This window comes from Puma concolor, chromosome B3, assembly GCF_028749965.1.
Source record: "Puma concolor isolate L17-30 chromosome B3, mPumCon1.1.hap2, whole genome shotgun sequence".
In the NCBI taxonomy this organism is placed as follows: Eukaryota; Metazoa; Chordata; class Mammalia; order Carnivora; family Felidae; genus Puma; species Puma concolor.
Window position 1 is genome coordinate 6506275 of NC_141672.1, and position 19850 is coordinate 6526124.

At 62.4% G+C, this 19850-nt stretch overlaps 1 protein-coding gene across 2 annotated transcripts in view; it reads left to right on the top strand.

Moving 5' to 3' along the window:
- The window catches only part of CCDC85C (coiled-coil domain containing 85C), a 79243-nt gene that overhangs the window by 52870 nt on the left and 6523 nt on the right, over positions 1-19850 (top strand). Inside the window, exons 2-4 of one of the 2 annotated variants that reach the window (XM_086708840.1) lie at positions 7244-7293; positions 13334-13372; positions 16750-16857. In XM_086708840.1, the coding sequence (XP_086564966.1) occupies positions 7244-7293; positions 13334-13372; positions 16750-16857 (197 nt within the window). The remainder of the gene's footprint in view (positions 1-7243; positions 7294-13333; positions 13373-16749; positions 16858-19850) is intronic. The other variant, XM_086708841.1, reaches the window with a different exon arrangement.

Consider the following 19850-nt stretch of genomic DNA (forward strand, 5'->3'; position numbering starts at 1 on the left):
GCCTGCCATGGTCTCGCTTCTGTGCCTTTGCTCACGCTGTGCCCTGCTCAGACTTGCCTTCCATCCCCACTCCACTTGCCTGCCTATCAGCTCTGCTTGCTTTCATCTCAGTCCAGGGCTCAGCTCAGATGCCGCCTCCTTCAGGAAGGAGCCCCTGATTTCTCCCTGCCCTCTACCCCCCAGGCTGTATATACCTGTTCAGTCTTTGCCCCCTTCGTTAGGCTGGGGGACCCTCTGAGAAGGGGACCATGCCCTTGGACGAGCATGCGTGGCTGTTGGTCCTGCTGGTGCCTGGCTTTGTGAGCTTGGGCAGACCCGGTCACTCTGTGAGCATCCTTCTTCTCCTCTATAGGACAGGCTTTCTGCTGCCCTCCTGGCAGGGTCCCTGGGAGGGTTTGAGTGGGCGCACTGCACTGAGGTCAGGAAACAGCTTCTCGTGTCTCCTCACCTACGTCGGGAGCCTTCAACATTCCAGAGGCTTCTGTCCAGCAGAGGCCCAGCGTTCAGGAAGTAGGTGAGCCTGGGGTTAGAACATCCCCCGGGTCCCTTAAGAAGATGGACCATTTCCAGGTGCTGCTGGAGGGGACCGGGAGTGCGATGTGTCAGACGTGAGGGCGGCAGGGCCGTGCAGCTCCAAGACCTGCTGATCTGGCCTGTGGGCGGGACAGGGTGGGGCAGAGTCCCCTTGGGGACTGAGCACTGGCCAGCGGGGGCCGGGCGCTGCAGGAAGGGTGGCTTCCGTCTAGAGCCCGGGGCTGCACTGAACCGGAGGAGGCCGCTCCGCCCGTGCGTGGTCTACGAATCTCGCTTCACCTCCCTGAGCCTCAGTTACCTCATCTGCACGTTGGGGGCATCTCCCAGGCCTGGCCCCCCCTGGTTTTGATTTCCAAGCCCCGACCTACAGGTAGTGGTAGGCACTTGCTGTCCCTTGGGGCGGAGTCCTGGCTGGGGAGAAGGGAGAGAAGCCGAGAAGCCAGGTCCACGGGAGAGCAGATGTGCTCTCGGGAGCCGGGTCCACCCTCTGGGGCAGAGGGCCGGACGCCCGGAACGACGATGTGCTGGCGTTTGATGAGGCCCTTCTGCCCCGATGGAGCCACAGGCCCCGGTGCCGGCCCATCTTAATGAAGTGGAAGGAGAAAGGAATGTCATCAACTGAGCGGCGGTGTGGAAATGTCAGCCACCCCCACGGAGGAGGCCCAAGGCGGGTGCGGCCCGGTCTCCTGCGAACGAATGGCCTGCCACCAAGCCTGCCTGTCCCCGAGACCTCGTGGGGACCCCGCTTCGTGGGAGGCGGCTGGGAGGGGGGCAGGGTCGGGAGGGGAAGCAGCTGGAGAGTCAGGCCCCATGTGTCACTGTGTGTCATTGTACACCCCCCCGCCCCCACTCCTTCCTATGCAGAGGGGGAAGATCGTACTTTCTCCTGAGCTGTGACAGACACTGTTGGATCCTGCCCAGATCCCCGTGGCACTTACTGCTTCCGTGTCCACCGCCCACTTCACCTGCTAGTGCCTGTAGCTCTCCGGGTGGGCAACGCTGGGGCATTAGCACCTGTTCCCCGCGAGCTGCCCCCAGCAGCGAGCCCTGGGGCAGGGGGTAACTCTGAGACCCTCCCGGGCAGATTGACACCAGCTTCATCGGCTCCTTCTGTTCCCCGCCTCACCTCCCGACTCCCGTACCTGGGCTCCCTGGGATCACCTCCCACACACCCCGCGTGTACTTGAACCCCCACTGCACCCACACTCAGACGTAAGCTCGCGGTGTGGCTGGCCGTTGCTGTTGGATGAGATTCGGAGGGACACCTGCTCTTAGCACCTTGGATGCTCTGCTTCTGGGTCTTTCTGGGGTGTCCTGTGTGGGGTGGGGGTGCTGTGTCACACATGGTCTCAGGCTGAGTGCTTTTCATTGGAGCTTCTGCCACTGGGACCTTGTAGGGTGGAGAACTGACCATCTGGCAGGTGTTTAGACTTTTCCCGAGGGCCTGCTATGTGCCTAGGGCTGAGTTGGTGACGAGGGCTTACAGGGATGATTGGATGTGGCTTCTGGCTCCCAAATTCTTCTTCTTTTTTTTTTTTTTTTTAATTTTTTTAATGTTTATTTATTTTGCGAGACCGAGTGCAAGCAGGGTAGGGGCAGAGAGAGAGGGAGAGAGAGAATCTGAAGCAGGCTGCAGGCTCCGAGCTCTCAGCACAGAGCCCGAGGCGGATCTCGAACCCACGAACCGTGAGATCATGACCTGAGCCAAAGTGGGATGCTCAACCGACTGAGCCACCCCGGTGCCCCTCAGATTTTTACCATTCGGACTAGAGGTGAGGCTGGGGAGGGTACCTGGCCGGGAGGGGGGGATGTGATGTGTTGCCAGACCTACCCTCTGAGAAGGCAGGGGTGGACTCGTGGTCTGTACCCGTGAGGGGATCTTGCAGACCCTGTGGGCTCCATGAGACCCTCCCGTCCGTGGGCTGCATGGCCCTCCATGTTCTCCCGGGAACACAGGATCTGCAAGGAGGCCGGGGCGAGGGCCAATGCTCTAGCTCTCAGAAGCAAGAATATCGCAGACCCCTCTCCGTTGCCGCCGCCCCCCCGGCCCCCAGATAGAAGCTGCATTGTGAATCCTCCAGAATTGGTCCGGTGAGGCCTGGGAGCAGCCTGCGGAGGGTCTGAGGGGACACACTGGCCAGCCCAGCCCCAGGGGTCCCTTCAGTAGTCACCTCTCATTTTCCCCATAAACAGCCGAGCCGGGAAATGACGCATCCCTCCCTTGGGGCTCTGTTTCTCACCACTGCAAACCCTGGGATTAATTTAATTACACACTCATCTCCGAGAGGCTGGGGCTCAGAGGCGCCCAGCGGGATCACGAGTTGCCCGAGGCTGCTGGGAAGGATCATCCTCCCAGGGAGCCCGGCCCTCCGGGGTCTCCCTCCCCTGTTCCAGAAGGTCCACCTTGCTGCCACTCTTCCTGCTGCAGGACACCTGCTCTGACCCATGGGCAACCAGATGTCTGGCTCCTGGGCCCCTGGCAGGGAGCAGAGCCTGGTCTGGGGAGCTGAGTGTGGGGATGGGATTGAATGTGGCCGAGGCAGCCTCGAATCCTCTTAAACTCGGGGGTGGGGTGGGGTGGGGGAAGGGGCAGACTCAGGCCTCAGGAACGGCCCCCAGACCAGAGCTGGGAGAGGTGGGCAGAGGGGGCGCTGATTGGCCATCCTCCTGGCCACCCTTCTGCTTCTGGGATGTCCGTGGGTGGCTCTGCAAGATGCTGGTGTGAGAATTTAATCCTCTCTCTCTTTTTTTTAATAAAAGAAAGATTTCTCCCTCTTCTGGAAGTAGATTATTTGAAAATTAACGAGTGGTGCGGATAAATAGTCACTTGTCCCCGTATGTGAGCACCACCGTCGATGTCCCCACGTACCTCCCTCCTGAATTTGTTTCCTTGCATCGATATTGTTACGCACAAGACCAACTGTGTGCACCTTTTTACGTCCAGTTCTTTCCCCGGGGTGGGGGGGTGGTGAAGGGTTTTCCATACTGTCGAGGAGGGACATCCTTCTTCAGCGTCGTTTGAATGACAGGGCGTGGCTCTCTGCTGTCATTGGACAAATGGTTGTTTCCATTTCTGGCCACTGTCACACACGGTCTGCATTCCTCATGATGAGAACGAACTCTTGAGGATAGATTCCATCGGACGCACCAGATGATTTTAAAATGTTTTGAGACCTCCCCTGTTGGGCTCTAGGAATGAGAAGGAAAAGCCCAGCAGACCCTGGTGGTCTGAAGGATACTGTGTTCTCTGCAGCTGCGTGGGGTTTGGGGCAAACCGTAACGGTGGGTTGAGTGGGGTCAGCGCCGGGTCTGTGCCCCCGTGTGGCCTGTGTGCTGTGGCCCGTGGGCCCTGAGGTGTGCTCCTGGCAGCAGCGGGTGGCGGGGGGGGGCTGGGGCGTTGTTGGGTCATTTGTGGCCTCGCCTGTGTCCCTTCTCCTGGTGCCGGCTCTGTCCCCGCTCTCTTTTCCTCGCTGCCATCCTGGGAGGCGCGGGCTGGACCCGGCCGTGGCCGAGGGATTGGCTTGCTCGGGCGGGAACAGTGGTGTGTGTCCGGCCCGCCCGCAGTCCAGAGAGGGCGCTGAGGCTCGGTCGGCACATCTGCTGACTCCTTCCCAGTCCGTGACTCCGGCTGTGGTCTGACCAAGAGGGGCAGTGCTAGGGGCACCTGGGTGGCTCCGTCGTTCACGCCGGCTTCTTGCTTTCGGCTCAGGTCACGATCTCAGGGTTCGTGAGTTCGAGCCCCGCATCGGGCTGTGCGCTGACAGCGTGGAGCCTGCTTGGGATTCTCTCCCTCTCTGTCCCGCCCCCGCTCGCTCGCGCATGCTCTCTCTCTCTCAAAAAAGATGAATAAACTTAAAAAAAAAAAAAGGAAATGCTAGGAGCTCCTGGTGGACCCCTAGAAATTGGCAGAGGGAGACAGAACCACCCCCATACCAGGAAACCGGGGCGGAAATGTGCCCACTTCCCGATGGCTCGTGGAGGGCAGGGCAGGCCCCTGGTGGCGTGCAGGTGACTGGTCCCCTCCTGAGTTCAGGGCTGTGCCTGGCAGTGCTGCCCCCGGTGGGGGCCGCGGTGAGCGGGGTGGGGGGTGGGGGGCCGGCTCGCCGTCGTGCCCGAGAATCAGGCGGTCCCGGAGGGTCCAGGAGAGAGGCTTGACCAAGAATCACGTCTTCTTTCTGGGACGCATGCCAGCTCCTCCTCACGGTGCTGTGCTCTCAGGTCACAGCAGCCAGACGCTTGGGGTCGTGGGCCCCGGGCGGCGGGGAGAGGGTCTGGCAGCCTGGGCCCTGGGCTCCCCTGCTCACCCGCCTGCAGCGGGGGACGCCGCTCCTCTCGGCCTCCGAATCTGCAAAGTGGGGAGGATGCCTGTTGGACCCTCGCCAGATGCTGGGGCTGCCGGGTGGCACCCCCGGGGTGGGTCTTCCCTCCCCCACCGACCCCACCCAGAGGGAGGCCACACAGGGCTCGGCTAGTTATTTGGGCCTCCTTGTCTTAAAGAGCGAGACGAGAGAGCTGGGAGATCTCTGCAGCATGTGTCCACTGATTCCCCGGCTGGTGTCCCAGGGAACCCTCTGCCTCCCTATGCCCAGAGGGCTCTGGCACACCCTGAGGCCTTTCCCGTCAGGCCTGTTTGCGTGGGTGTGATGTGGGAAGTGCCTGTCCGTCCTGGCTGACTGAGAATAAACTGAGGCTTGGGGGCGGGCACAGGGCATGCACACGGGGTCCTAACGAGGAGGCCCTTGGGGTCACCCTCCGCCCCGGGCTCCCGTCCCACCTCCGCTGCTGCCCTGAGTTGTGCTGTGAACAAACCACTTCAACTCAGAGCCTTCATTTCCTGGCCGTCAAGGAGCTCTGCAGGGCTGGGGGGTGGTGAGGTGTTGTGGGGGGCAGCCCCCCACATGGGGGCTCCCCAGTGCCATCCCTGAGGGTGAGGGCGGCAGGCCTGCGGGGGAGCGGCCCTCCTCCCTCTCCAGCAGGCCCCGCATTCCTGGGAGCTGAGTGGTGCTGACTCGGGGCGGGAGGGGCCTGTTGTGTCATTTCTCAGGGGTTAGTGGGTGGGCCCGGCCGTCCCCCCCCATTCCTGCTCCCGGGCTGGGCTGATGCTCCTGGGCCCAGGCTAGGGCTGGGTGGGCGGAGCTCCCGAAGGCCCTGCCCATAGTGCCCCCCAGCAGGCAGGTCACTGGGCAGAGGGGGCACCTCTGTGTGCAGACTGCGTCCCGTAGCTGGGGGTAGCCTCAGAGTGTGGCCTTGGTGGCCTTGCTGATGGATGGGCTGGAGCTCTTGAGGCCTGGGCCGAGCCCCAGCCCCAGCCCCAGCCCCAGCGGAGGGAGGTTCTGGCCTTCTGGGGAGGGGACCGCCAGCTGAGCATGAGTGGGGGGGGGGCGGGCATTATATCCATATCACCCAGGGGCTCATCGGGTAGCGCCGGCTGTGTGCGGGGGGCAGATGCTTCATTTTCCCTAGGTGGCCCAATGGTCCAGCTTGTCCCACAGCACAGGTGTGTTATGAGTCCCGCGGGGTCCACCTCCCAAGGCAGTGCTATAGAGAGGTGGCTTTGGCCGAGGGTCTGGTGGCTTCTCTGGTGGCTTTTTTTTTTTAATTTATTTTTTATTCTTTAAATCTTTATTATTTATTTTTGAGAGAAAGAGAGAGAGAGAGAGAGAGAGAGAGAGAGAGAGAGAGAGAATGAGCAGGGGAGGGGCAGAGATTAGAGGGAGACACAGAATCTGAAGCAGGATCCAGGCTCTGAGCTGTCGTCACAGAGCCCGACTTGGGGCTCGAACCCACGAACTATGAGATCACGACCTGAGCTGAAGTCGGATGCTTAACCGGCTGAGCCACCCAGGCGCCCCATGGTGACTTCTGAGATAAAGGGCTGGGGAGCCCGGGTGTCCTGTTGAGGGCAGGAGGAGCAGTGAGTGACTGGCCCGGTGGACGGGGTGTAGGCTGGTGTCCGGGCCGCGTGAACCCCGGTGCGGTGCTCATGTGGACAGGAAGCACGGAGCCTGTCCCTTACTGGGTGACCTGTCTTTCCACCTGCACAGCCACACCTGCCGTGATGGTGGCGTCCCCTTGCCTGCCCTGCCCTGACCCTCCCTGCCGTGTGTCCCGCAGCCCGCTCCTCGCCCCTGTGCTCTGGGTTGCCCTCGGCTTCCACCATCGGCAGGCTCCCTCACCCCAGCCTGGCCCGGGGTGACTCGGTTAGCGCTTCTGTCCTCTGCTGGTGGGGCTGATTTCTAGCCTGATGGGGAGGCAGGACCAGGGCTCTGGGAGGCAGGACTGGGCAATTTATCTGCCTTTCTGATGTGATTGCAAAACATGGGAGGGTGGTGAGGGAGGGTGGCTTTCCCCCCCTGCCGCTTTCGGAAACTGGGGGTGCACGGTTGGGGAGCGTGTCCCTGACTTGGCCCAGGGCGCGGCCGCTGACTGCTCTCGTCGGCAGAGTCCTCCAGGAAAGCTGGTGGCTCGCCCACAGTACATGTGCCTCCCGAAGTTCCTGTGTGCCAGGCAGGGTGGAGCGGAGGAGTCCCGGACGCCTCCGGGGACTCAGTTTCCCCACCGTGCCGGGGACGGGGCTCCCTGGACCCCATACCCCGCTGTGTGCTGCCCCTTGGCTGTGAGGGTCCCATCAGGGCCTCTGATCGGGGGTGTGACTCTCACTGGAGACCGAGTCTGATGACTAAGATGCTCCCTACTTGTGTCGTTACAGATCCCTCGTCCACCTACATCAGGCAGCTGGAGACCAAGGCCCTCGCACAGGTAAGCTGACTGGGGGTGGTAGACAGCGGGGGGCACTGCACTCGAGGGGCCGGTGCGAGCCCCCACCCCACCGCTCCAGTGCCCACCCATGTCCCAGCCTACCTGGGGCTTATAGCCACCCACCTGCCCCCACTGCCGTCCGGAGTCACCCCCTGGAACTTGGGGGTCACGGACCTAACCCTTGCGCCACGGCCTTTGGGGTGTCTCCCATCACAGCCTCTCCCTGCTGTCCCCAGGAGTCTGTGAGCTCCTCGGGTCAGCCCTAGGCCTGTCCCAGAGATGGTGTGCACTGTGCAATTGCTGAAGAAGGGGCCGCTTTGCCCCTCGGATGGGCAGATCGAGGCCGGAGAGGGGGCAGGCACATCCCCACTCTCTCCCGCATGGAAACCTCCCTGCTCCTGCCGCCCTTATTCCTTTCCCGGCCGGGGTCCGCCCTCCGCCCACAGGCAGATGAGGCTGTCTTATCACCGGCTCGTCCCCGGCACAGGGAGGGCAGGTTAGAGGCTGGAGGATGAGGACAGCACAGCGGGGAGGCTGGGCAGGGTGACAGCCAGTGCAGGGGTGCACACGGCTCTGCTCCTGCTGAAGACGGCTGGAGCGGAGCAGGGTGGTGACTGCCAGGACGGGGGCCTTCTCTGCCGTGGGTGGGGACAGGGACGGGAGGCTGTGGTCGGCCCCGTGTGGGGTCCTGGGGGCCACCTGGCTTGGGCAGCCGCTCCAGCCTCTCTCTCCCTTGTCCCCATCCTTGGCTTACTCTCCCCTCCCCCTCCCCTGCCATGCCCCCAGCCCGTAAGTGTTGGCCAGAATGCCCAGAGCGTTTCTCTGGGAACCAATCCCGGGGAGGGCTCAGCTGCCGGGCCCCGTTGCTAGGCGACCAGCAGGCTTGGTGCCACTGTCCCGCTCGGGAAGCCCGAGGCCCCCTCTCTGCCCGTTGGGTGGCTGCTGGGAGGCTCACGGCCCCGGCACGCAGGACAGCTCCCACCACGGCCATGCCACGCCTCACCCCCACGTGGGCTGTGTGGGCAGTCCCACAGCCTAGCAGGACTCACTTGTCCACACCGCCAGGGCCACCGCACCCATGCTGTGGTATGTCACCAGGCACTGAATTGCAGGGCTGGTTTGGTAACTCTCTATATGGTTAAGGTGCTGTGTGGCAGAAGGGCTTGGCCACAAGACCTGTTGGCTTCTTTGCCTCCTTGGGTGGGGCGGGGCTCGGGTCTCACCTGGCCCGGGGGGTGGGGGGGGGTTGCTGGGGCACCTTGCATTCTGAGTGGGCCTGATGTGGGGGTTGATAAGGAGGGTATGTGGCCTGGGCTGCAGGAGCTGTAGGCAGAAGTGATACTGGGAGAACTGGGGGTTGGGGAGGGGCAGATTTAAGGCTCGGGGACCTTTGCCGTGGGCAGGTGCCCAATGGACGGCAGAATGAAGGCCGGGACCACGATCTGGACCCGAAGCTTCGGGTCAGTGGCCTCGTGAGTCTGTCCCAGCCTGACTGTCCTTTGTTTCATTGTTCCCTTGGAAGAACATGTTGAGAGCCCAGGCCCCGAATTCAGGATGCTGTTTGCCTTGTGGTTCTGTGGTCCAACCGGGCATAGCTTGTGGTCCCTTTCCCACAAACACAGGAGTGTCCCCGACCCCGGGCCACATTGTCCCACTGGAAGAATATACCCCGATTCCCAGTGGTGGGTCTGGCTGTGGACTTGGGGGAGATGTGCACACACTCAGGACCTGAAGTAGGGGTCCCTTCTAGTCCTTCCTCCCTGGGGGCGCCCCTGCTGTCACAAGGGAGGCCCCGGATGGCTGTGCGCGCTGGCCCCGTGCCCACATGTGCAGAGTTGGAGGTTGTCAGGGGCCCTGTGTCTGGGCAGCAGGGGGACAGCAGACGCCTGAGCAGTGGTTGGCTCTGCCCGCCCCCCACTCTCCCACCCCCAAGCCTGCTCGGACCTGCTCCCAGGGGTCATACCTGGGGCCTTGGTCTGGAGGCAGCAGCAGTAGGGCTCTGTCCGTCCTCCACTGGTGCCCACGCCTGGGCCAAGCAGAGATACCCAAAGATGGGGGCTTGCAGACCCTCGCTGGGATCCAGGCTCGCTGGCTGCAGGCGGTTAGACTGAGATTTAGGGACAAGAATGAGCTTTGCCTGGCCTACTGCGAGTAGAGGGACAGTTCCGGGGACTCAGCATCCGGCGTCCCAAGCACCCGGCGTCAGCCACGTGGTGCTGGGGCCTCGGCCCTCCTCCGCCAGTGCGCTGTGCATCCTTGACCCCTTATTGTAGCAAAACGGTTGGGCCTCAACCTACGGTCAGCAACGACACCCAGGAGCCACTGGCAGAATGTCTCCAGGGTCATGGCCGGGGCTCCTGCTGCCCTCCCACCTGCTGTCACCAGAGCTTGGCCCCGAGGGTGGGTTGGTCATCTGACTGCAGAGGAGGGCACTGCTGTTCTGAGCCTTGCAGGACAGATGAGAGACAGAGACAGTGAGACAGCCACCCCCCCCCCCCACCCCGGCCTGCTGTCAGCTTCCTAGTGGCAACTCACACCTCACTTGCTTTTGGATTCCTGGGGCAGCTCAGATGGCACCATTCGGTTTGCTCACCTGTAAAATGGGCTTCGTGTATAGTTCGTGTATAGTTGGTGACCTGCTGTGCATGGCCCTAGGGGTTCGGGGGTGACGAGGCACGGGCCTGACCACCTCCTTGTTCAGCTAGCAGGACTCATGTGCATGAGGAGGCTGCCGGAGGACGGCAGAGGCAAGGAGAGCCCCCCAGGTGGGACAAGGCCCACGATGGGTGTACTGGCCTCGTTCTAAGAGAGTCCAGGGAAGAAAGGGTTCAGGCATGGCCCCCTCCCGACAGCCCCCCTCCCCAACCACCCCCAGGGGGCTCGGTCCTTAGTCTGAGCTCTCAGCCCTGTGAGTTGCCCTCCCTTGCTGCTAGGCTGTCGCGATCCTCCCTTGGGGAGCCTGCCCCCCACCCCTGCTGGGCTGTCGGCGTCTCAGGGACTGGCTGCTGGGTCCGACCGGTCACATCTGCATCTCCAGGGCCTAGCTCAGCTGGACTAGGTGGATACATCTCGGGGAGCCCCTGGCCACCCACCCACCCAGAGTCCTGGGGCAAGAGGGGAGGCTGAGGCTGGCTCTTGCCGAACCAAGGACCAGCTGCTTCATGAGGTGTAGTGAGCTGGTCATCTTTGGAGGCAGTCACGTGATGGATGCCCACATTTGGGAATCTTGGAGAGAGAGATTCCTTCCTGCCACGGGTGGGCTTCTGGCCTGGGTCTCGTGAGCTCGGGCTTGTCAGATTTTATGATTCTGGCACTTAAGCCTTGTCGTTGAGATCAAACCGCACGGGAACCGCAGGAAAGTCCGGACCTGCCGTTTCGGCGAAAAGCAGGAGAAAGTGCTGTTCCTCTTTGAACCATCTTAAGGGGACGTGGCTCCGGGGTCTGGGCCTCTGCGGCCTCCGCTTCCCACTGCCCCCGCCTCTCCCCTCCCCTCCCCTCCCCTCATGGCCTCTATTTAACTCCAAAATAGCTTTAATTAAAAATGTGCCAGAGTGTTCACAGACTAAATTACCGTATTGCAGTTCGTATTTTCTTTCTCGTGTCGGCTTTAAAATTCCGTCAACACAGCTGCCTCCTCTGCGATGATTCATCTCGAGCCCCCGTACACATGATTCCTTTTCCTGTGGATTCTGTGCCCGGCCGGGCTGGGGGTGGGGGCGGCTGTCATTGACGCCGGGGCCTCGGCTCTTGGTTCCCTCGCTTAATCCCCCTGCTGGGCTGATAAATGTAAGGCTCCGCTTTCACCCAGAAGCCAGCTTTACAAAAGAGCCAGTGACGTTTGGGCTGATGTCACACGGGGCAAGTGGGCAGCCATCCTGGGGATGGAGGCTGTGGTCCAGGCCCGCCTCCCTCCTCCTCACCCCTGTGCCTGCCCTTTCTTTATCCTGCCACGCCACACAGGGTCGCCTGAACCACTCAGGTTAGAAGTGACCCCAGGATTTACACCAAGCGCAGATGGGGAAGCTGAGGCCTGGGTGGAGGAGGGCATCCGGGCCTGAGTGACTGTATCAGTGTCCTGGGGCCGCTGTAACAAAGAGGCATAGACCGGGTAGCTTCAGCAACACAAGTGTGCTGTCTCATGGTTCTAGGGGCCACGGGGTCAACGTATGAACCTGGGGGGACACAATCTAGCCTGCAGCAATGGCGTCATTGGCCTGATGGTATGAAGAAGTGGGTTTGGGCTCTAGAGGGATTGGAGTTCAAATGATGTGCCAGCACTCACCTGCTCTGTGGCTTTAGGCATGATGCGTTACGTCCTGATGCTTCGGGTTCCTTACCTGTGAGGCAGGGATGACGGTGATGCCCGCTGCCTGCCGGGCACTGCCTGCCCTTCTCTCTTTTTCCTGCTCTCAGGGACCTGGGATGTTCGAGGTCTGTGGGAGACTTGCGCCCACCTGCCTGGGCCTGGCCCGTCCCCGTATGAACTGCTCCTTTCCGGCCTTTGTCTGAGTTTTGAACCATACGGGCCGGGGGACGGCGGAATAGTCTGCCACCCTCTAAGCCTGTGCCGAGGCCTCAGTGCTGTGTTCTGAGTCCCCGGGGAAGACCTGTCGCCCTGAGTGGCCCGTTCCCTTGCCCAAGCTGCCCAGAGACGCTGGCCTCCAGTGTTTCTTTGGTGGTGCCTTCTGGGACAGGTCGCTGCTGGTTGACGGGCCCTGGGCTGTCCCTGCTTGAGGCATAGGGGTCACGTCCTGCACCCTCCCTTGTGAATGGTGTGCTTTCTGGATCTCTGGAGGGCTTTAGCTACGTCTTTAGCAGAACCTCAGAACCGGTCCTTGAACCTCGCCTCCAACCAGGGAGGAAACCTTTCTAGCATCTGAGCAGATGGTCTGTCTAGCCATATGGGCAGAAGGAGGCTAGGAATACCACCTCTGTCCCCTCTATGCCTGAGGCCTAATCGCTGTCCGCTGTGAGCCACATGCTGGGTGACCGTCAAGGCCAAGCCCAGGACTCTAGGGCTAGAGGGCCTGGTTCAAGTCGCCAAAGTGCCGCTTACCAGCTGGGGGGCGTTGGGCCAGGGGCTTAACCTCTCTGTGCCTCAGTTTTCTCATCTGTAAAATGGGGACACTGATGGTGGCCGCCCCAGGATTAAAGGGCGAATCCCGCAAAGCACTGAGGACTAGGGCTGGCCAGTGGAAAGAGTAGTGGGCCATCCAGCAGCCGAGTGCCCTCCATGACCCCGATTTACCTGCAAGCAGCAGAGACCTGGAACACTGATGGGCTGCTCAGAGTCACCCAGCCGCGGTGGGATTTGGATTTTGCAAATCTGTTCCCCTCCCCAAAGCCCCCCACCCCTTCCTGGGGAGATCCCGAGGCCTGTCCCTCCCTCTCACTCACCTTATTGCCGAGGGGACCTGTAAGGGGCCGATGGTCACTGTGGTGGATGAGACCGTCTGGGTGTTCTGCCATCAGCCACACGCTCGAGTTTGAAACCTGGGATTTGGGGTCTGACATTGCATGGGGAGTAGGGACGCGGTGCCAGCAGTGGGTGAGTAATAGTAACCGTACATTCGCCCCGCGTGGGGCCTCTGCTGCCTGATCTGAGCACCAATTAGGAAGAACCGTCTGGGCCCCCAGCCACGAAGCCGCCGCTCTCTTCTTAACGGCCTGCAAGTGAGTTCTCTTGAAATCAAAGGGGAAACCGAGAAGACAAGTGTGGCCGGACGGTTGTACCAGCATGCCCGTGTGAGGGTCCTCGCCGGTCACCCCCCCGCCCCTCCCAGCCGGCGGGCTGGCATCTCGGGGCGCCTCTAGGCCAGTGCAGGGGCCTGGTGTGAGCCCCGAGAGGGCTGGGAGCGGGCCGGGCGCTCGGGCAGCCCTTGTAAACATGGGGCTTTCCAAAAACGTGGGGGCTCCGAGGTGCCCACCCCGGCCCGGCCGAGGCCCCGGCACCTTTGGGCTACCGAGGGACCTGGGGAGGGGGGCCGAGGGGGGCCGTGGCTGGCATTTCCTGGGTGACACCGCTCCTCTTCCCTTGCAGCCGCCCCGCCCCTGCGGCCGCCCGAGAAGCTGGTTTCAGGTAGAACCGCCTGGCGGGACGTGTTTGCAGTGGTGTCTGTGGTGGGGGCTGTTTTGAGTGCTGTGTGCTGTCCTGTCTCCTCCGGGTCTCCCCCGGCCCTGGCACCCTCCTGGCACTTCCTGGGAGCTCAGCACCCCCAGGTGCCCCGGTTCTGCTTCTAGATTCTTCCTGGGGTCTGCCCTTCCCGAGCTGGCATTGGAGTCCAGCTTTGCCGAACGGCAGCAGAGAGCCACGGGGCAGCGGCCTCCGCGGTGCCCCACGCAGGCCGTGCTCACTGAGCTGCCACCGCATCCACCCAGCTGGCCTTTGTAGTCCGAGTGCTCTCCGGACGCCCCTTTGTCAGCGTTCACCCTTGAGGCCCCACCTCCCGGTCCTGGCTTCGCACGGTAGACGCTGCGTCCCTGCCGGGTGCACGCAGTAGGTGCTGCAGCAGACGGTCCCTCGGGGACCGGAGTCCTTTGGGCAGCAGGTGGGAGGGGTGACAGCTGCTCTGAGCGAGCCCGTCCACAGCTGCTGCCCAGGGAGGGGCACGTGGGCAGGGTCCTCCCTTTGCATCCTGCTGTGGCCCTTTTCTGCTCCAGGAGGAGCCCTCTGACGGTGCTCCCTGGAGCCCCCCGGCGGGCAATGGCCGGGGAGCTCGCTGCATGCCCGCGGGGGCCCAGAGGGGCTGGGGCAGCCCGAGTTCACGCCAGCTCCGAGCCAGGCAGCGACGCAAGGGACTGAGGCCCGTGTCCTTAACAGCGGACTCGGCAGGGGGGGTGGAGGGAGGGAGGGGGGCAGGGGCGTGGCCTCCCGGGTGTCCCCCCTGGCTGGAAGGGGCAAACCTGTTTGCACTCCATGTGTCCTTTAAGGATGTGGGAGCCCCGCCCACTCTGTGTGGCAGATCCTTTCTCCCTGGGTCCTGAGGGACCTTCGTTTGGGATCCTATCCCATAGGAGGGCAGGCATCCTGTCCCCGCTTCCTGAACCACCCTGAGCAGGCCCAGCCAACCCACAAGGCCATTTCAGCTCCACATCCCCTCGGCGATGAAAACCTAAGGATTTCATTCTTGGGCACCAACAGGCACATCCCAGGATTTTTCATTTGGATTGAAGTGCCGTTATGGTCCCTCATTTTGATGTGTCATTAGTCCCGTTGCCCCTAACGAGAGATCGTGTGTCTTTCCCCCGCCAGCTTGGTGGGTCGCTAATAAAGTTCTGTGGGCACACAAATATTTATAGATGATCACTGAAGGCAGGCGTGGGAATTGCATGTGCTAATTAAAAACACTCCCTCCCACCCCCTTGTACATACATGTCCTTCCGAGGAAATGATCCAGGGGGAGGGAGGGGGCTACATAAACCGGTGTTCTCAGTACCAACACGGGAGTTCCTTCTGAACCCATTTGGTCCAGCACCAGAGGAGGTGTGGACGAGGGGGAGACGAGGCCCGGATGAGGTTCTAGACGGTCCTTTGGGGAAGGACAGGCAGCGTCCAGCCGTCCTGGTCCCAGGGACTGCTGGGAGAGAGCGGTGGCTCACATCCCTGGCCGTGTGGCCAAATAAATGTCAGTGTGTGAGCTGCGCTGAGTCTTACGCCTGGGCCCTTTCAGCAGCCTGTCCAGGCGGGCGGGGCGTGCTCCTGCAGAATGGTGGCAGGGGGCCTGGTGAGAGCCTGGTGGCACTGGTGTGGTGTTCAGCGTGACTGGGGTTAGAACGTACTGTCCATTGGAGACGAGTTGGTAACTGTCACCTGGCCAGGAAAATAATTGGTTGGGAGTTTTGCCTTTGAGTGAAGGTGGACCCCCCTGCCCAGGGTGGGCGAGCCCGAGAGGCGCAGGTGCCCTGATGAGGGGGGGGTCCCCCTGCTGGGGGGGCGAGGGGGTGCTGGGCAAGGGGGCAGGGTCTTTGTCATTTTGGTGTCAGGTGGCAGAGGGGACCCCTCGCTGGGCCACCCACCTCTGGTTCAGCCCAGGGTTGGCCATAATCAGGGGACGTGGCAGTCACATTTTAAGGGTTCTGGTGACACCCTGTTACACTTCAGGGGCCACCATGGGAGGGTGGGCCACCACTTCTCTCCCCTCTGTGCCTCTTGGTAACCTTTGTTTACACTGAGGTCTTCCTGGAGGCCATGGGAATAGTTGTCTCTCCTCCTGGCCAAGGTGCCTGGGGTGGGTGATGGTAATCTGGTGGGTGACTGCTCAGATCTGCTTTCTGATGTTTGCTCTAGCGGCCTCCGCGGGGCATCTGCCTTAAGTGGGTTTTTATTCTAGTCCCACAGACGCTTACAAGACACTGCTGTGTGCCCCTGAGCTGGCCCCCTGAGACCTGGGGGGTCTGACCTGGGGGATCTGATGGGGATGGGAGGGCGGAACATGGAGCTGGTGAGGCTGGAGACCCATGAGAATTGCGGTCTGTGTCCAGCAATTGGCAGGAGGGGAGCAGGCTGCATGTGGGTCCCTCCCGAACCAGCAGAGGGGGGCTGGTGAGCAGAAGGAGGGACCCCCAGATGTGGTTCTAGGCCGTCTGGCTCACCTGCCCCTGCTCTGGCCTCCTCCCCTCCAGGATCTGTTTGGGTAACTCGGCACCCTGTTGATTTACGGGACATTCTCTGTTTTATCTGCCCAACAGCGTGCTCTCAGTTCCTTTGGAGTAGAAACAGGTGTCTGGGCCAGAAACACCAGCCCAGGCTCTTAGTGATGGAGGGGCTTGTGCTCAGCTGGACCAGAGAGGGCCTGTGTGGGATTGAGCGGGACCCCCGGATCCCCTCCCTCTGCAGATCACAGCCCCCAGCCTCTGGGGGGCATTTGCTTGGCCTTGAGGAAAATCACCTAAGGCCAAATATGTGTTCATTCATTCACTCACTCACTCACTCACTCCTCCACCTCTCCCTCCCTCCTTCCCAAGCATGCACCGATTCCTGTGGATACAGAGGGGTGAGATGCAGGAACTACATTTGGGAGCTCCTGTCCTATAGCAGAGGCTGAGGGCGAGCACTGAGCGGAGCAGAGTGACAGGCTCACGTGTGGGAGGTGGGAGGGCCTTCCGGTGGATGCGGGCCCCAAGGGCCAGAGACGGTGTTCCCCAGGCTGGGCTGGGCAAGTGCAGGAGGCTGGAGCAGAGGAAGGAGGGCCGGGGGTGGGGGGTGCCACGCACTCATTTCCTCATTTATTCTGTTCAAGCCGCATTGATACAGCATGACCTGGGGAGCGACACGGAGCCCCCTGCCTCGTGGCCCCAACACGTGAGCAGGGAGGCGGGTGACAAGGGCTCCCGCTGATGGCAGTGAGGCAGGGAGAGGGGAGGGAGGGTGCAGACCACTGTGTGGGGGCAGGAGGGCCAAGTCTTCACGAGGCACAGTCCTTGGGCCCCTCTAACCTGTCCCCCTCCCCCCCACAGCAGGCAGGCTCTGGAGAGTTCCGGACTCTGCGGAAGGGCTTCTCCCCGTACCACTCGGAATCCCAGCTGGCGAGCCTGCCGCCTTCCTACCAGGACTCCCTGCAGAACGTAAGTGCCCCTTCCCTGGAGTCGCACTTTTCACGTGTGGACCCGGTGCCTCCAGAATCCACGTTCCAGTGCGGGGGTGAGGCTCTGCCTGTCTGCCGACCTGCCCGGGCCAGTGGACGGTCCGTGACCGCACCTGGGACTGGGACCCTCGTCTCCGGCCTGAGCGGCATCCAGGTCAGGCGAGGGCGATGGGTCAGAGCTGGGGCTCTGCCTGAGTGGCCCTCCATCCCCTTCCTTCCCCCCGCCCTCTGCCAGCCGGGGGTCTGGGCTCGTGGCCCTCGGAGGCTTGTGCGGACCCCGCGAGGCGGTTAGAGATGGCGGCCAAGCCCGAGCGCTGTTGGGGCGGCGAGGGGCTGCGTCTGGAGGCCCCACGAGCGGCTGCCCAGGCCCCGGGTGCAGGGCACCTGTCACTGCTCGGCTCCGGCGGGCGGGGAAGGGTGCCTGGCCGGGGCTTGGGCCGGGGCGGCAGTGCATGCGATGCGTACTCGCTACCCAGGCTTTGTGACCGAGCGTCGGGGAGGACCTCCGGGGCGGTCCTGGGCTCTGGGCTGCCCCGAGTGCGTGAGGGGGGCGCGGTGTGGGGCCAGCTCTCTGGGACGCGGATGGCTAGTCGGGACTGCTCCCTGTGGGCCAACGTGTCTGTCATCCCTGTGCGACGTGTCCAGAGTGCACGGTCCGGGGAGGCAGAGCTCACTGGTTGGCCAGGGCTGGGAAGAGGGCCATGGGGATTGCTGATGAGTATGGGGTTTCTTTTCGGGGTGAGGAAGTGTTCTATTGGGATGATTGCGTAAATCTGTGAACATGCCCAAAAACGCTGCCCGCGGACCCCTTGCCGCACGAGCTGGGCGGGTGACCGTGACTGGAGCGGCTTCAGTGCTCTGTGCAGCCGGGCGGGGACCCTGGCCATCCGCAGGGAACGGGCGAGGAGCCCGGCTGGCCTGAGGTCACTCTTCCAGGTGGCCGCTGTTCTCTCCCCATGACCCCGGCCAGCAAGGGTGACCCCGGGGTGCCCCTGCCAGGCCTCGCTGGGCCTCGGTGCCGGCAGAAGCAGGCTGGGGGCGCTGCTGGCTGCCATCCAGGTGCTGTGTTTTCTTTCGAGGCCCTCACACCTCCAGGAATGTAGCTGCTGAGGCCGACCAGGCAGATAATCCAAATATTCATCCAGGAGGCTGTGGCCGGGTTGGGCTCCCAAGTGCTTTGTGCAGAAGGGCGCTGAGAAGCCCAGGGTGCCCCAGTGGGGGCTGGCTCCTTGCTCCTTCACTCCGTCGCCCCCCGGCCCCCCACCAGCACCCCACCTGTGTTCATCCCGTGGCTGTGGAGCGCTGTGTGCTGGAGCCGTGGCGATCTGGGGACCGGGAAGGGCAATGCATCCTGCGTGCTGGCACCGAGCCCACGTGGGCCTAGAGGCCAGGGCCAGGGTGAACCTCCTTCAAGGCCGGGGGCAGGTCTCCGAGGTGCACAGAGAAGGTAGGGTGTTTTAGGGGAGGCTCAGCCACAAAGGCTGCGGAGGCAGCAGTGGATGGCCTGTGTCTGGCACGTGGGTCCACGGGGCGAGTGAGGGCTTGTATGGGGTGGGCCCTCTGTGCCCGATGACGCTGGGGACACAGGCTCTGCCACAGCTGGCCCGTCTTCTGTAAGGTGCCTGTAGGTCCAGGGAGGGGGGGGGTGGTGAGGGAAGGTCGCCCACATGCCAGAGGGCCCCGAGGTGAAACAGGTGACCCTGTAGGGTGGGGACACCCTTTCCTTGCCAGGCTGGCTGTCCCCCCCCGCCCCACCTCTGTCCCTATCCATATTCCCCTCTCCCTGTCCACGTGAGTCAGAGGCTGCAGGTCTGTGCAGGGCTCCCCAGCTGCTCCCCACGAGGGTCACTGGCCCAGGTGGCCATGGGGCAGGGTGCCCGGGGGCCCAGCCACACCTGGGACTCAGGGCCCCATGGAAGGAGCTGGCAGTGGCTTTCTGGCATTCTCCAGCCGAGAGCAGGATCAAGTCTTTTGACAGGTCCCTGGGGGAGACTGGTCCCCCTGCCTTTTTTTTTTTTTGGTCGACTTTATTTTTGAGCATGCAGTTTCCCTGTTTTGTTTTGTGCATATTTGCAGATTTGTGTAATCATCACCCCATCTCATTACCCCACGAGGAAACTCTGTGCCCTGTAGCAACCTTCCCCACTCTCCCCTGCCTCAGCCCCTGGAGACCACGGATGTGCTTGTGTCTCCGTAGATTTCCCTATTCTGGACATTTCCTCGCAACGGAAACTTGTAGCGTGCGATCCTCTGTGACTGGCTGCTTCCGCGTAGCGCCCCGCGATGGAGGCTTTGTCGCAGCCTGTCAGCACCTTGCTCCTTTTCACTGTCGAGTGAGACTCCGGGGCGTGGATGTGTCACGTTTTGCTGATGCGACCATCAGCTGCTGGGCATCTGGGGCTGTTCCCGTGCTTTGCCTGCTGTGAATAGTGCTGCCCTGAACATTCCAGACAAGTGTGTGTGTGTGTGTGGACGTGTGGCTTCAGTTCTCCCGGGTACACGCTGGCCTCCCCGCCTCCGGCGCCAGCTCTGGAGCTACAGACCCAGTTCGAGCCCCACTGGGGCTGGCTGTTTGGTCTTGGCCTTCTCTCAGACCCACTCTCCCCATCTGTAAAATGGGGATGTAGAAAGATAACATCTGAGGGTTGCAAGCACTCGGTGTGCTGGGCGGCTCAGGTGGGTGCCGGCCCTCCCAGCGCTGGGAGAGCTGTGTGTGGGGAGAGCCCCGGGAGTACCAGTCCCGGTGGCATTTACTCCTTAACACGTGCTACACGTCCAGCTCAGCTTCCTTCCCAGGACCCGCAGTGGCACGCTCATTGGCAGCCTGGTGAGGTCGGTCAGGGAAAGGCTGGATTGCACGGCCTGCCCTGGCCACTCCTGGCTCCCTTCCTGCCTTTGCTCCAGGAAGCAGCCCCCTGGAGCAGCAATCGTCCCCTGCCCTGCCTATAGAGCCGGCTGTTCAGGGAGCCCCAG